At 36.9% G+C, this 17,372-nt stretch overlaps 1 protein-coding gene across 1 annotated transcript; it reads right to left on the reverse strand.

The window, feature by feature from the left end:
- Positions 1–321: 321 nt before the first annotated feature.
- LOC127834717 (amiloride-sensitive amine oxidase [copper-containing]-like) lies at positions 322–5,622 on the reverse strand. Its single transcript, XM_052360742.1, has 3 exons — positions 4,510–5,622; positions 2,040–3,283; positions 322–817 (listed from the first exon to the last, which is right to left on the reverse strand). The coding sequence occupies exons 1-3, from the start codon at positions 5,337–5,339 to the stop codon at positions 402–404; spliced, it is 2,490 nt and encodes an 829-aa protein (XP_052216702.1). The 5' UTR covers positions 5,340–5,622; the 3' UTR covers positions 322–401.
- Between the last annotated feature and the right edge of the window lie 11,750 nt (positions 5,623–17,372).

Below are 17,372 nucleotides of genomic sequence, written 5' to 3' on the forward strand. Positions count from 1 at the left end.
TTTTCATTTCGTTTGTTTAAGATCTTCATCTGAGATGTTATGAAAATGGTGTTAACCCTTTTATTCCTAGCGGCTAGGAAAAAGGCCTTGGCAAACAGCGCAGACCCAGATGAGACGCCGCATGATGCGGCGTCTCATCAGGGTCTGCGCTGTTTACTTAAAGGAATTTCTGTAAGAAATATTCTAAATATAGAAATAAATATACTAGACATCCCTAATTTGGGAAATAAATTGATCCAATATAGAAGGACGGGCAGTCCACTAGGCATAAATGGTGTTAGTATAAAACTTGCATTGAATAAATCTGTATACTATAATGCGTTCGTAATAGGATTTTTATTTGCGTTATTTAATTTGTTTGATTATTTGAAATATATCAATCAAAAAGCGGATACATGCTTTTAACAAAAGCGACAATATTTTGGTGGGGGTTCGGCACACTGTTCAAAATTTGGCTCGGACTCCTTAAGTACGCCGTCAATAGTGTCCGTGTGTTGCGGCATATCAAACGATGCGGTCCGGTCAAAGAAGTTAAACGGCCTCAGCAAAAAACCCGTCTCTACCCGTACCGTCATCGGCATGTCCTCCGAGGTCGGGATGTGCAAGAAGCCGACGGTTACCCAGTTTACAATGTCATCGTCCACGATGCTTTCGTTGTCTATAAATTTCTCGAGGTAACCCTGCGGGTTGTTCATCCTGTTGACGTCATACATTGACGTCAGCGTCTTCTCGTCTTCCTTCCGCTTGGTAACCGCGCAGTGATGCTTCGTAAACGAAAGCGCATTCAGGATGGGATGTTGGTTTAAAGACTGCGAACCTGAAACACAATTGATGCTTTGATTTACTATCTACGGTCAAAACTGAAAACAGCAGTCAGTGAATGGAAAAGGCCAAAGTGACCGTTGTCGACGAGTGACCGCTATTCTCGGATCACCACTTTTAAGATGGTTGGTCAGTTGATAGTATTGCCACGTCGTTACCCCACCCGGTCGTACTCACACATTGTAAAACAAAGGCTCATTGCCGATAACTGTGCCTAAGCATAATATTATAAATAATTTCCTTTAAATAATACAGAAAAATGTCATATAAATTGATGTAATTTCATAACTATGTTTAAACTGAATCTATGATTTATCAACGATAAAATTGTTGTTTACTTATGCATCTCGTTCATTCAGTAAATCCGAGAGTTCGTATGAAATTCATTTGGGTGTAATTTTAAGTAAGGATTGCCACGTGTCATTGACGTCACGTCCGAACAAATATTAAAGCAGATTCGCTGTCATAAACCGAAAGTACGGTATATGTGTATATGCGCACTTTAAACATAGTCTTTGGTATGTATTTAAACATTTTAGTCTCGGTCAGGGAAAACCATGCTTTATGCATCTGAATACGTGCTAATCAGGGAACAAATCTTTCGCTTTAATGGTATAATTCTTTTCAAAAAGAAGTTTCTTCTTTTTGAAAAACAACAACACTGTTTAGGCGTTAAATGTCGTCACTGACTAGCCTGTGCGTACTGCACAGGCTAATCTGGGACGACACTTTACGAACATGCATAAAGCTCCGTTTTCCCAGAGCGAGGCTCATTCTATACAATAAGAGCTTGCGCATTCGTGAGGAATCAGTGCTATCTTGTCAGCCTTAAAACAGTTTTCTACATTGCTCAGTTACTTACATGATCAAAACACGCTTTGTACAATTTCTCTGTAGAACAATTTTTTCCGATAGGAATTCGCGCGGTCATGAACTAATTGAAACGAACATAGATCTAAGTGACTATCCACGACAAAGTAATGCACAAATACTTAAAACATTACTTCGGTCACACAAACACAATAAGATACTAACATTTAGTAGGACATATGCATCTAAAATGTATGCATCAAATGCCATAAAAGTGTGATAAATGAATTTTATGAGGAGTATTGTATATCTTTGATATTATTATGAGAAAATGCGCATTATATAAAACGTTAAAACAAAAACGTTGGAAATTCAAAACCACCTAAGTTACCTAATTACAAATGTACCTGTTGCCAATGGCTCAATAACGTAGCCTCGCTCGACGCCCCACTTGTTTTTCTCCCGCGTGTTCACCACAACCATGAACTGCTGATGTGCCTGCTTCGTAATGGCCCTCTCTGTCTGTACCGGCTCCCAATCGATGTAGCGGGTCTCGTTGTAAATAAAGTACTCCGGTGCGTCTGGTATCGAAGCGTTCTGGGTACGAATCGCTTCGAGAATCGGTCCCGCTTTCCAGTTAACGAGCTGGAACGAGTTGTTCTTGTCGATTAAGTCGAAATCGACCTTGAATCCGAACATGTGGTCATGAATGGGTCCGGACATGTAGTCGCTCACTCTGTAGCCGAATGAATCTCGGGTTTTGTCGGGCCACTTAGGGTCATCTCTGTCCCAAAAGCTCGCCTGGATATAGCCACTGGCTCGTGCGTAGTTGAAGATTTTACCGTCCAAGAAGAAGTGGAACTCAAACGTGTAGTCGTAGTTACCGATCACCACTGGTACGGACACGACGAGGTATCGATTGCGCAACCCAGCCTCAAACCCCATGCCGGCGTGACGCCACAGCGCAGATTGGCCATCGGCCTCGTACACGCAGATCGAAGACATGTTGTATGCGCGTTGCGTTGTAGGCCACCAAAATGACGTTTGGAGAACGCTTCCGTGTACAGGGCAGTCAATATCCTTGATGACGGTCCCTGGGGTATCACCTCCCATTATGCCGTAAGTTGCATCGGCATAAATTATGTTATTCTGTGAGTGCGAATCGGTGGCGTAGTTCAGAGCGATATCGTTCACCGCCAGCTCGTATAAAATCCTTTCGCCTTTAAATTTCACATCAAACAACGCTGGTCCCCTAATCTGCCCTCCGCTGATTTCAAAACTCCAGTCCATCCATTTCACATTTGTTCCGTCAATTTTATACCTTGGTCCTGTCGGATAATACGTCCTGGGTCCCTGCTTGTTAGCTTGTTCGCGTAGAGGTTTGCTGGTGTCCCGCTTGGGGAAAATACGGTCCACTATGCTGGCCCTAAATCCCTTGTCCAGCCTTACTTTCCGGATTGCGCCGGCCTTATAAGCGTCCATGAGGTCCCGGGCCGTTTTGTATGGGCCCTGATTCAGGTAATGAAAGTCGTATGCGTACCATTCGGACGTGTTGGTTCCGGGATGGTGGACCCGTCCGCTGAGAGGGAGGATGTGGATAAGGTCGACGTCCCCTTGGTCGTAACCGAAACCGTTCAGCATTATGCTCCACCTGAAAGTGAATGTACATAACGTCAATAACCTGTAAATGTTCATTTAAGAACAACAGCGACAAAATGAAATCACGTGTCAATACATCGTTCTTGATTTATCGATAAAGAATGTTTAAAATTTCTGGCCCCAAATAAAAAAATATCTTAAGCCTAGTTTAAGAATAACTATCAACAATAACGATTCGTATTACTTTGAACATTCAATGGAATGTACAACATTGTAAAAATGTTGTTAATAATTTCACAGTTAACTTTTATTGAAGGCTTGTAATATTTAAACATTGCAGACTTTATTGCAATATGAAAAAAGCTAAATCTGTTAAAAAGGCGAAATGAATTTGATCCATGTTGCGTCAATCGAATCGGAACCCTTTTGGTGTTGTTTTGGTGTTTGGGGGGGGGGGGTACCAACGACATTTTTGTGTGTATTTTATGTATACAAAACTGTTAGGACTGAGTTGGAATTCATTACATATTATATTCAGATTAATGGTTACCGGTTTAATTAATATGTACTCAGTCTTTGTCCCTGCAAATTGTACATGTTCAACGTTTTGTATTACTATTTTAAAACTGTACGTATCAGAAACGTTCCATTTTCGTATGAATGCAGATGCATGATCATATATTATCCGATAAACATATTCTACTGACGGAGAGTGAAAAATCTATAATAACGTGCATTTTGATTTGCATGCTACATTGCGATATTAAAACGTATTGAAAAGCTGAACGTAATTAATTTCACAACAACGAAGGCATTCTTCTTATAGTTACCGGGTTATGCAGAAGCGACTGAAGCATTTGATCAACCAGCCTACACATTACTTATATAAAATTTCGACTACTTGCAAGTTTATGAAAAAATGAGTATATGGGCCGTTATCTGTGAAACTGGGGTTTACTGCATGTGCGTAAAGTGTCGTCCCTGATAAGCCTGTGCAGTCCGCACAGGCTAATCAGGGACGACACTTTCCGCTTTTATGGTATTTTTCGTGTTCAGAAAGTCTCTTAGCAAAAATCTAGTAAAGGCGGAAAGTGTCGTCCCTGATTCGCCTATGTAGACTTCACAGGCTTATCTGGGACGACACTTTACGCACATGCAGCAAACTCCCTTTTCACAGAGCACGGTTCATATGTATTTTTAAAAGTCACTGTGCCATTACTTATACTGAAAATCATATTTCAGAACAACAATAATTGGAAAAAAAAAACACAAATTCACCTTGTATCCCGTGTAGTGCCCGACATGCTCGGCGGTCCATTGTAGAAATTCAAACTGACATCATCAGGGTATTTAATCCCGTCAAAACTTTCGGCCATTAAATCAGCTAGTTTCGCCAAATCCGGTTTAAGCATTTCGGTCATGATGTCCACCTCTACAGCTTCATAGGGGCGGCTGTTGAAATGAATTTCACCGCTTCGTGTCATAGCCTGTGACGTCATTGGCGTTGACGTTGAGCCAAGCGGGCCCACTTTATATTCCATGACGTCAAGGTCCGCACCTCGTTGGACTGTGACTCTTGCGTAACGCTTTGGTTTCTCACCGTTTCCGTCGAGATAATTCAAGGCGTCGTTTTTCGCCGGAACATCTAGCCATTGGTAAAGAATAAAGTTTTGAGTCAAGTCGGTCGGTTCTTCTAGCGTTGAAATGATTCCGGAATTCTTCAGAAAGCGAGCTGCCTGGTACATTTCAGCATTAGTCAGCGGTGCGAACACCGTGTCTTCATATCGCGTTTGTGTAACAGGGCTGGTAAAGGGACACTCGCCCGACTTTGCTCCGATGCTTGATTTATTCCACACCGTTGGTACATGTTCCGTGTTTCCGTTGTTTATCACCTGGTTTGTACTGCTAGGACAGTTTTTGTTTTCTTTGTTGTCGATCTTCGGGTCGACGTACATTCCGATAAATATTCCACCGACGAGTCCAATGATGAACATGAACACGGCAAACAGCTGATAGCACAATACATGCTGGCATGACGGACCGGAAGTCTGGCGTTTTCGGCGACCGTCCTCGGCGTGATGACCTCTGTCCGCCATTTCCAGCGTCATATGCGATATGTGATATCGACCTTAAAGCAACGCTTTTCTCGACCTCTTGGTGTTTGGTTCACCAATCAACCTCGATCTCATATATGGTTATATCTGCACTAATAACAGGCATTAATGAACGGCTCTAATACGTGATTATAACAATATAATTATTATCTTATATACATGATATCAACTACGTTATATTTTACATCAAGCTTATATCTATACCACGATGTTTTAGAATACTAGCTCTGTCACCTTGCGTCACTGATGCCTTGTCGCCGTTTATAAAGCAGTTAAAGGTAACAGCGGTAGTATGTCGCCTGATAATCAGTTGTATTTTCTTACTTTAAAACAGTCAAGCAGTGGCGTAGGCAAATCACAAATGTAGTGGGGTACAATTTAGAATGACATTTATCTGGTAAACAATTGGCGTCATTTTTATTTTATTTTGAGTGCATGCTTAGGCCATTAAAGTGTACTCTTAATTCGAGTTCATTTGTCAACATACCTAAATACCTATGCGCACTATTATATATGAATACTCGAAGAGCGAACATGTTAAAATTTCTTATGAAATCTCTTCGAACTTATTCAATTACAACAATGGCATTTTCATAAACAGTAGTCTGTATTCAAACTGTAATTTTAATTAAGTGATAATTGTTTTCTTGTGCGGCGCATCTAATGATATGTTTTCAAGGGTTTACACGAATTTTAAAGCTAGTGGATTTTGCTAGTTTTCATATTTTATTTTCTTATCTTATTTATCTTTCATAGATTTTCTCTATGCATTGGCGGAGTAAATTATACATACAACATTTATTATTTGTTCTTCGTTTTCGAATGATATGTGCTACACGAATATTATTTTGCTAAGGCAATAAAATAACGTAGTATTCCTAGAAATAAATGTTTGATGGCATGTATATAGCTAAAAAAGTTATAAACAAAAACCCACATGTTTTCTTGATATTTCTTTGAATTCGGTTCAACTTAATATGCATTTATAAACTATGGAGTTTCGATGGAAGTACTTAATCTGCAAGTTTATTCATTATTCAATACTAAAACTCTGGCGGTGTAGGAAATACATTACCTGTAAACAATTTGCGGCATTTATAGAAAGTTCTCTCTTGACTAACAAGTAATTAAAACGTTTATGTATAGATTTTATTTAAAAAGATATTTAAGCAGTTTGCCTAAATTTAGTTTAAAGTATGAGTTTCAACTATATTTCAAGTCGAAATTAATATAAAATACTTAAATTTTGGAGTATTAGCACGTACTTGATACGCGAACACAATCAGGCATGCATGCAAATGCAAATATATTCGAAGTGTCTGACTAAACCGAAGACACGATAAGCCAGATAATCACACACTTTGCGTCTTCAAATAGCTTGGTCGAGAGCATTTGGTCTGAAGATATCAGTTCTTGTTGTTTACTCGTCTTAACATCTTTAAAATGCAAACATTTCCTAATGTGAAGTTCAATTAGCAAATCAAAGCATTTTAAGCATGCGAGTGACGGTTGTTACAGTGGAACATGCCACTACGATATGAATCATCCACGGAATAGTCCGTACCCAGGCTTGGATCGATAATTTGTTGTCAGATTGGGGATCCTTTTAAGTTTGTTGAACTGTAATTCAACCTTACGTAGGTTATTTATATTTTGCAAAGAAATGTCCCTTTCTATGCCGGGCTGCATAATTTAACCTTTTAAAAGAAACTAAAACGAGTTGTACTAGTATTCAAATATGAGCTGTGCTCTGTGAAAAAGGAGTGTTATGCATATGCGTTAAGTGTCGTCCCAGATTAGCCTGTGCAGTACGTACAGGCTAATCAGGGACAACACTTTCCGCTTTTATGATATATTTCGTCTACAGAAAGTATCTTCTTAGCATCTGAATCTGTCTATTTGTAATAGGCCTCCGGCACCTGACACATATACATATATATTACAATTCATGCAAGACAATGGTGTGTGAACAAATGGTTGGCATAGTATTTAAACATATAGTCGAGTGGTAAACAATGCTTAACAATAGCATGCTAAACATTACACTGTAATTACATGTAGTAGAGCAAAAAGATTCACATATTTCATCCGAAACACGCGCATGCCCGCACGCACGCACATTCACACATGTATATAATTATATTCATTTATCATACACATACATATACAAATGTTATTGAGTATATATACGATATATATCTGTATAAAACCTGCATATAACCTACAAAGATCTAGAAGCCCGCGTATAGGATGCTTACAAGTAGTAATAGCTGAAATTAGGTTATATAGGTAGGGCCTTCAGTAAATTGACATAAATTGTATACCGAGTAGTAAGCCTATCGAAAGGAAATATAGGACTTTCTCGGTAAGAGACTACATTTTAAGCTTAAGAACACTTAAATTACATTCACTTGAAAATATAGCTTAGTCTTGTGGCAAACCTCTAAAGAAGGTTATATTAAAGATAAAGAATTAATTTTCGCGTCTCAAGTGCTTTAACAATGTAATAAGCAGTTTGTTTAATTGTCTGTTCATATTTGCTTAACAGCATCATAAACAATGTTTGTATATTTGGGTTTATGAAAAATTAACGTTGTATATATGTTTTTCGTATATCCTGCAATACAGGGCACTTGAGTAGGCAATGTAATTCGTTTTCTATTTCACCAGTATTGCACATTGGACAAAGTCGCTGTTCTTTTGTTATACCGCGATATCTGCCTGAGTCGATTTCTATCGGAAGGGTTCCGGAACGAAGTTGGGCAAAACAGCGCCTAAATTTGCGCACACATAGGATGTCTAAGTATGATTCGTGTTCGTATTGTGACTTAATATGTTTATATAATTCAAGTTTGGGAGATGTCTTAACTATACTCCACCAGTTCTGTAAGTATAGGGACTTAGCCCTTTCTCTAAATTCATTTATAAATTTTTGTGGGTTTGGAACATGCTGGTTCATCCAAATTTAATGAAATCCATTTGTGCTAAATAAGTTTTTAATATTCATTGGCCCAATTAAAGTAGAGATTTAAGTTTGTGTTCAACAAGAAATTATAACATTTTTTTACGTATCTGGTGTCGGGCATGCTTATTATTTCAGCCAGTATTTTAGGCACCGAATTTGTGAAGTTATTACAATAGGGTAGCGACCACAATCTCCGAGGCTCGTGGTATTTGATGTTTTTTCACCAACACAAAGGTACCTTTTGCAGGCATGTCGGTGGACCGATTCGATACAGTGAATTTCTTTAAAACCCCAAATTTCACTTCCATGTAATAAAACAGGACGTATTTTACTGTCAAACAGTTTAAAGAAGACCGAATTAGATAATTAACCATATTTATACAATGACGATAATATGCCATTCAAGGCACGCTTCTCCTTAATTGCATTTATGCTAGCCATTTTACTTAGCGACAGAGAAGGAAAGAAGCAGACACCAACGTAGGTTAAGGACTGAAATACGTCAATTAAAGTACCCGCATAACTCAAGCGTTCATTCATAGCTGGTTTACCCCCCTTTCTGAAGACCATTACCTTTGTTTTTTTGTGGGTTAACACGTAATCCTGTTCTCGTACAGAATTGTTGCAATGAATCGAGTTGACGCTGTAAACCCAAAACCGTACCAGCTAGAAGAGCAACATCATCTGCGAACATAAGCAGTAAAATTGCATCATTTGGTAAAATGTGTATCCCTCTCACACCGTTATTTTATAATTATTGTACTAATTCGTTTATGAAAAAGGAAAATATATGGGGTGAGATCAAACACCCTTGTTTTAGACCGATTTTGCAATCAATATAGTCAGTGTACCCGTTACTGCATCGAACGCGAGACTTGACGTTTTCATACATAGCCTTTAGTATGTTTAAAAGTTTACCTTGTATGTTAGCTTCTTGTAAAATCTGCCATAGAATACTGCGATCTACTGAGTCAAAAATCAAGTGTTGGCGGAAAGTGTCGCCCCGTATTAGCCTGTGTGGACTTCACAGGCTAATGTGGGACGGCACTTTATGCACATGCATTTAACCCCCTTTTCACAGAGCACGGCCCATATTAATTTAATCGTCAAGTAAAAAGACAAATTTATGCCTCACTGTTTCGGCATCGTACGTAGAACACGAAAACGATATGGTGAATAAATGAAACTTTATGAAACTTCATTTTAAACAAACGTAACGATTTCGAAAAAGTTCTTTAATTAAGATCACATATGATTTTTTATATAAAGGCAAGGATTATGTATTGTTAAAACCTTTGTACCCATTTATGCCAAGCGTCTACAAAAAAGGCCTTGGCAAACAGCGTAGACCCAGATGATTCGCCGCATTATACGGCGTCTCATCATTGTCTGCGCTGTTTGCTTCAAGGACTTTCTGTAAGAAATATTCTAAATAAAGAAATAAATATACTAGACATCCTTAATTTTGGAAATAAATTGATCCAATTGAGAAGGATGGGAGAGTCCACTAGGCATAAATGGGCTAAAATGTAATGAATGCGTTTCACCACAACAGAGTCACTTGTGTACACTGTTGACACTCTTGCAGGCCAAGCTTAAACAGTTTTTCATTGCAATTTTTTTCATTTTGATTTCTATACGAACAAATTCACACATGTTTGATAAGCTTAATTTACCAATGGTAATTTATACATCGGGGGACCTTCGTTTAAATGCGTTTATGCCACTGCACTCGTTAACTCAATTAGCGTAAATTTTGATAATTTACATGGCGGTTGCCTATATTTGCATTCGGTTTCACTCGGGCAAGTTTTGTTCGAGTTAAATAAGACTATAACAGTTTATGCAGCGAGCAACGCTTGAAAGATTAAAGTCGCTTCTAGTGGGGAAACTAACTCATTCTTTGTTAAGGTACGAATATAATCACGCAAGGTTTATATGAGTTTCAATCTATTTAGTTTATTTGCATAGAAAGCTTAAGGCTTATTTGAAACGCTCTCGAGTAAGTTTCTTGGAAATAGAAGCAGTACTTGGTGTCTCTAAAGGAACACTCCCACAGTGTGGATCGAACCCCTGCCTACCCGATCGCTAGGCGGACACCATATCCACAACGCCACGGCGACCTGCTTATGAGATGAATATGTGCGAGCTATGGAACAACATTGCTAAACACATGGGATACAATATTGGTCAAACATTTCCAGTTTGAAGACCAAAGTTAGTTTAAGTTATTTAAAGTTTAGTTTATTTAAAAATGCAGTAGGCCATAAGCCCATGAGTATACATGAAATGTAAAATACAATATACATAAAACAATGTCACAGGTCATTCAATCAATGAACATCAACACTAAATTGGTTTATAGTTAACAAAGAAAAATATTGGGTATTTTAGAGAAGACAATATATTGCGAGAAGCGTTGAATAATTATATACCAAAAATCCTACCCTAGAATGTGTAGCATTAAAATTATATGACCAAATACCCACTCATTGGTAAAATCTCTTTGTAATCAAGTCATCGGAAAATTAAAAATGTTTCTTGTCTTCAGCAAAGTACAGAATAGCTCGTTTTTTATGTAGAATTAGACGGCAGAACTAAATTATTCCTCACTAAACTTAAGTTTGACAATGATACTTACTCGACATATTTTATTTCTTTTCTTCTTAATTGTACAGAATGCAAACTATCATAAGGAGTCAAGTATAATATATAATTTCTATGCATATTTCGGTTCTGAGAGCAAATATGAACTTTCAGATTTATTGTTTTCATTTATGTTGTTTAGTCTTTTAAGGCCAAACAAAATACAGTAAGTTTCATCTTGTTTAACACATCCATATCTTTACAGCTAGATGAATGTTCCTTCGTCTGTCATTGTCACGTACAAGTTTTTATGTTATGACGATGGTAACTAAAATAAAGTAATATACTTATGTTTTCTTTGCAAAAATAAAGTTTTGTGTCAAATTAATTATGTAAAACAATGAATAAGCCTTTCTATAAATTATTTCAAAGGAAGTTTTCGGTATTTTAGAGACCATGTTGATAAATCATAAATGCAGGTGGATACTTAATATGCGGAAAAAATTGCCACGATCCAGCAATCAGGTTCACAAAAAAACAGCAAGTGGCACGTGAGATAGATATGGGCTATTAAATATATATACAATAGACATAAAGTCCATGCGTATACATTATCAAAACATAGTAACATATATAAAGGCATGACATGTAATCAGTATTGAATTTCATTAGTTGTGAAATAAAGTATCTATAATGAAAAGGTCTAAGAATATTTGGTTTTTTGGATTACGTTAAAAATATATTTAACAATTAATGCTATAACTATAACATCAAAAACAACACATACGAATCTACAAGAACAGCGAGAAGTCAAGATTGAGTAATGAATTATTAATAATTAATCATAATAAAAATGTAATATTTACATTTTTCTTTGACAAAATGCTTTATGTTAATACATAGCTATGTTTCCGTTGGTACTTCTATCACCCGATTGCATTAATTCAATACATTTTATCATGTTTTTCCCAGTAATATTTATTTATAATACTTTTATATAGTCTCATCATTTAAGGAACTTTTTCATGAAAAATTATATTTGTCCTGAAGTGTTTTTCGTATCTGTGGGATGAAACCTTTAATCTACAAAATAAAATCTAAACTTATTTATACTAACATTTTTGAAGTAAGGTTGCAAATTTACAAACACAGCCTGTAACGTATTGCTCTTGATGATTCAATTAGTTCTGACATTCAATTTTGGAGAAATGTTTCATTTAGTCAAGACTTTACCAAGGATAAAAAAAAACACTTTTTATCGCCTTCACATTGGTTTAGCCATGCATATTGAAAGCCTATGGTGTGCAACAGATTACAAACATATTTTGCCCAATAATGTTTATTTGGTTTATTTATTGAATTTTTACACACTACACTTTACATACTTATGATCTTCTAAATGAATATTGTTCAACCAATACCGCATAACATTAATGACTTTTTTATTTATCAAGGATGTTTTTCCAAGTTCCCCATATACACAATTATTCTGTGTTTGAATGTTTACGCCAAGATTTTTTTCCAACAATTTAAGTGAACGCTCTGAATTGCCATTTACTCAGTTAAGCCCCAGATTTTCGACCTATCATTTAAACTTGGTAAAACATTTGGTATGTGTTGGAATTATAGGATCATTTATACACTATGAGTTAAGCTTAAAAACAGCCTTTTATGCTTTCCCTGCAAGTGTTTAAAACGTATTTGCAAAGGATCCTCATGTAGTGAATACAATTCCTAAGTATGTAAATGATTTAACAATTTCTAATGCTTGGTCTGTACACAAAAATTTAATATCCCTCCTAAGTTTTCCCCGTTTTTAGAAAACCATAACCTTTGTTTTATTTGTGTTAACACATAATTTCCACCTATCACAATATTTCTCTACCAAAGACAAATCTTGAATGAGCTGTTCCTCAGTTTATGCCATAATTACAATGTCATCTGCATATAACAACAAAAATAATTTTAGCATACCAATATCTATTCCTTTAAAACCATTTAAATTATAATGTTCCTCTTAGTCATTCAAACAAATACAAAATAGGAATGGTGATAATGATTGTCCTGGTCTTACCCCTTTAGGTATCAAGCATTTTTCCTTTAACGCCTAGCTTCAACAGTTTATATCAGATGATATCCCTCACCAAATAATCGAAAGCTTTGATGTAATCAACGGATATGGCATAAACTCTTTTTTTGTCTTAATAAATTATTAATGGCACCGTGCAATACAAAAATGTGATTAACAGTTCCCATATTTTGCCTGAATCCTGCTAGTGCCTCTATGTAGACATGATAGTATTAATCCCGATTGTAAAGCCTATTGTTAATAACCTTAGTCGATAATTTTCCGAAAGTGCGTAATTATGTCATGCCTCTGTAATTATTCACATCTTAGGGGAACTGACGCGCACTTAATAAAGTGAAATATCATGTGCGTTGTGTGACATTATGCTCTACATGTTTAATTCATGATGCTTGCGCAATTTAAAAGAAGTACTAACATGCAGTGTGCATTAGCATGCACATGAACTTGCATAATGCACATACTTGCAATCACAAACATACGAAAGATGGCCCGGTAGTTAAAGTTGCATTCAAATTTTGTAAAATTTTACTGACACAAATAAGACATAATACAGATGAGAACATTGTGCGCATTCTATTTGCTAATAGGCGTGCACATGCAAGATTCATGTCTTGTTTTTCTTAAGATAAAAATAATGTTTTTTCCACAATAAAATATAAATGACTTACTGATCATGGACAAGGTGATTAATTAAAATTTCATTAAAACTAATTAGTTATAAAAGGGCTCACAATTTAATTGTCTTTCTTCTATCCATAACAGGTGCACGCGCATATGTGCTATTCAGAAACAACCGCCAATCGTGACACATCGGCTATCTCCGGACTCCTCCGTATGATTTAAGCAATCGTCTGATGATCCAGAGTGAAAGGACCGCGTTTGTGCGGGATAATACTTACTGAGTAATTGTAAATGTAAACATTCAGTTATATTCCTTATGAACAGAATACCATTCAAGAATGTGCCAGGGGTAAGGAAAGAAAGTTTAAGGGAAGTAACCCCGGAAGCAGTATGTATTGTGGTAGCTATAAATGAGGACGGCTATGCCGAAGTATTCACTTTGAGGAGTACTAGTATGTCGTGGTATGTAAAGAGAAAGTAATAACTGCGGGCGAATGTCTTGGGGGCAGCAGAAGGCCATAGCCACAACGAGGACCATGTCCTGATGGTAGTTATTAGTAGAGAAGGCGACTGGGAAGTAACCCATGCGATGAGTAAGTCCAATCTCCTACACAATGATCTCCCTTTTGGAATACTTTCAATACGCGGAGAAATCAATTCTCTGCCTGCATAAAAAAACCACCAATCGTAACACTTCGTCCATTTCCGGAGTCTCTGTAAATAGTGGACTCGTACATAATTACTAGCCATCTTGGCTTTGGTACACCCAACGCCTGATCCGCCTGCAAATATCATACCGTTTTGGAGTTTTAGAATCTAGATTTACGGTTGACATGTTCGTACTTAATACCAATTGGTAGCGTTTATATTTGGAGTTCAGTTTTAAAAATTACATCTTGCTTAGGAGGATAGAATTCTTTATACGATAGAAAAACATTTGTTTAAAAACGAAAGTAATTAAGGAATGAAGGCGGAAAAAGTAGCGCGCGTTCCTAACTTACTGAACTGATGCTACGGTCTTGGCGATTATGCTTTTGTTTAGAAACCGGCCAGTGAATTTCCTTTGCCATGATTATTATATTTTTATGGAATATATTGTAGTATTTTGTTCACGAAACATATCAATACAGCTTATTATAAATGAATCTTAATAAATTAACGATTTCAGCTCTTGTTTATAATACAGAAAGGGTGTTAAATTTATGATAAAACAGCGTATATAGCGGACCCTCTCGATATTAATCGGCTTTGCATGCATACTTGAAATAAAATGGGTGTCAAAAACATTCATCGTTTGCTGTTTATTATCAACGAGGTAATTATGTATAATTATTTGAAATGTTATTTATCTTAAATTATCAATTTATTAAAGATTCTTGAAAATCACGGTCGGTGTTACGCGGGTCATTTCGTATTTTGAGATCAGAGCATCATGTCCAACTATTCAAAATCAGATTTTTTTTTTGCACCGGGCGATGACGGCTTAGATTTAGACAGGCAGACAGATAGTTTATTCAGACGTATACAACAGTACATCGTCTTCAACTCAAATATATAAACTTGTTGGTGGAAGAACTGAGATTTTAGAGCCAGTGTTAAGGTTTAAGCACGCCGGACAACGAGCTGGCTTTGACCGTTACCTCAGGTTTCTCCGTAAACAGCCGAGCTAAAAATGAGTTTCACCTTGTTTTAGTAAATACGTAATGTAGTTTAAAGGACAGAATAATCAATTATTATATTAATTAATTATAAACAAGTGCTGCTGGCATATTGGAAGTGTACATCTAGCTACAAGGTCCCTGTTTTATTCCCAATGGCACTGAGTGAGGGTTCTCAAAACTTTTAAATAAACGGAATTAGTAAATATAGGGCTGAGTAAGCCTTGTTGATTTGGGGGCTAAAAACCTGAAATCTAATCGACCCAGGTTAAAGGCCGAGGCAAAATAAACCCCAGGCCGCATGAGCCTGCTATACTCTGAACAAGTATTGTGTCTATCCAGGAAACAGGCTTGGGTGTCTTATTAAGCTTTAGACTTTCAGTGCAATCTATCTTAAAGTAATTGGCAAAAATTATTATTTTTAAAAATAAACATTCCACACAAAGTCAATTATTTACTTTACCTGTGTACATTAATCATTTCAGTCTTGATGGTTACTGAACTAGTCTTGATGGTTAGCGAACTATGTCAAAAGCACAATAACTATGAAACATTAGTATTTTAATATTGCAATGTTCCACAGAAATGATGCTGATGATAATTCTACACGATGATGCATTAATTTATTAGATATTTCTCAATTCCATTTCCACCAACAGTTCCACTATCAGTTCAATTGCTTCGAACACTGTTGAAAATAACACTATTCCACTCTAGGAGCGTGACAAATGTACTCAATTTCGCAACTTCTCGCAATAAAAATCGTCTTCCACTGTGTGCTTTTTCGAGCATCCACCTGATTTAGTCAGCGTTTAATAGTATTTCCCGCAGGAAAATATATGTTCACAACATTACTCACAATGTAAAAATATACATGTTTGCTTGATATAAAAGAAAACATGTCCCTGTCCCGTGTGTCCGGTTTGAAGCACAAATCACATTCGGGCATGGGTGCCGACATTTGCTCGGCCATTTTGAATTTCAAAAGTAGTCCGAAAACAAAATGGCGCCCACGTTATACCAGAGGCTACTTTATGCAATAAAAAGCCGGTTGGGTCTAGATTGAACATACCACATGATGATAAACTAGCCACGTGGTACAATTATTTTAGCGTTGGTATACTTATTTTATTTTTAATTAAGGTAACTTATTTTTTATTATAAATCTAAACTTATACACTTAACTCAAAATATAAAATAAAATGAAACTTCTTTTTGTTATATATCTTAAACAAATTAAATCTGGTAGGATTTTCTCGTGATGGCACAGATTGTATGTGAGAGCATGGAACGACAACTTCCTGTTGCGATTGCATGTAACCACGGAGAGCAGTTTGTCTTGGCGGGAGCAATAAATGAGGACGGGGCGAATGTCTTGGTGGCACCACAGTCTCACAAGACACTTAACACATCAATAAGAAAGAATTTACAAAAAGATTGTCTGCCCCCAACGAACTAGTCATCTCGGCCCAATCAAACAAACATAGTCCCCTTCTTCTATCATCGTATACATGATCTTTCAAAAACTAGCCTACCCTACGCAATAACATCCAAACTACATACCAAATAACAACAGAGAGAGCTCACGTTACCGCAAGCTATGGCACAAAACAGCAGAACTACACATGTATATAAACACCAATACTAACACTAGGTACTAATATGTCCTCCGCGAGGGACGTTAAACGGGGGTGCAGTGTATCGGTGCTATACACTGGGCACTTAAAAGAACCAGGGGCGCCTCTGGAATCGGGGCGTTTCCTGTATCCTGCTCGAACCCCCACTAACACCTCTCATGGGGCGGAGAGCACAACAACCACACTTGGGTAAATGAAAGCTAGAGCACAGGACATAATCTATAATACCATGAGTTTTACAAATTAACATCAAACATAAATAAATCATAAGATATATCAACGGAGTTTTTAGATCATTTATTTACTTTACCTATCCAATTATAAAAGCAAATACAACATAACAGCAAAATTAATACATCCCAGCTTGATACACGGTCTGGATGTTTGGCAGGCGGGTGGGAGGGAACGATGGTGACTCTGGATAGGGCTTTGGATGGCTCCATGGTTGGTTCTCGACTGATTTGTTGTCGC

This window comes from Dreissena polymorpha, chromosome 6 (assembly GCF_020536995.1).
Source record: "Dreissena polymorpha isolate Duluth1 chromosome 6, UMN_Dpol_1.0, whole genome shotgun sequence".
NCBI classification, from domain to species: domain Eukaryota; kingdom Metazoa; phylum Mollusca; class Bivalvia; order Myida; family Dreissenidae; genus Dreissena; species Dreissena polymorpha.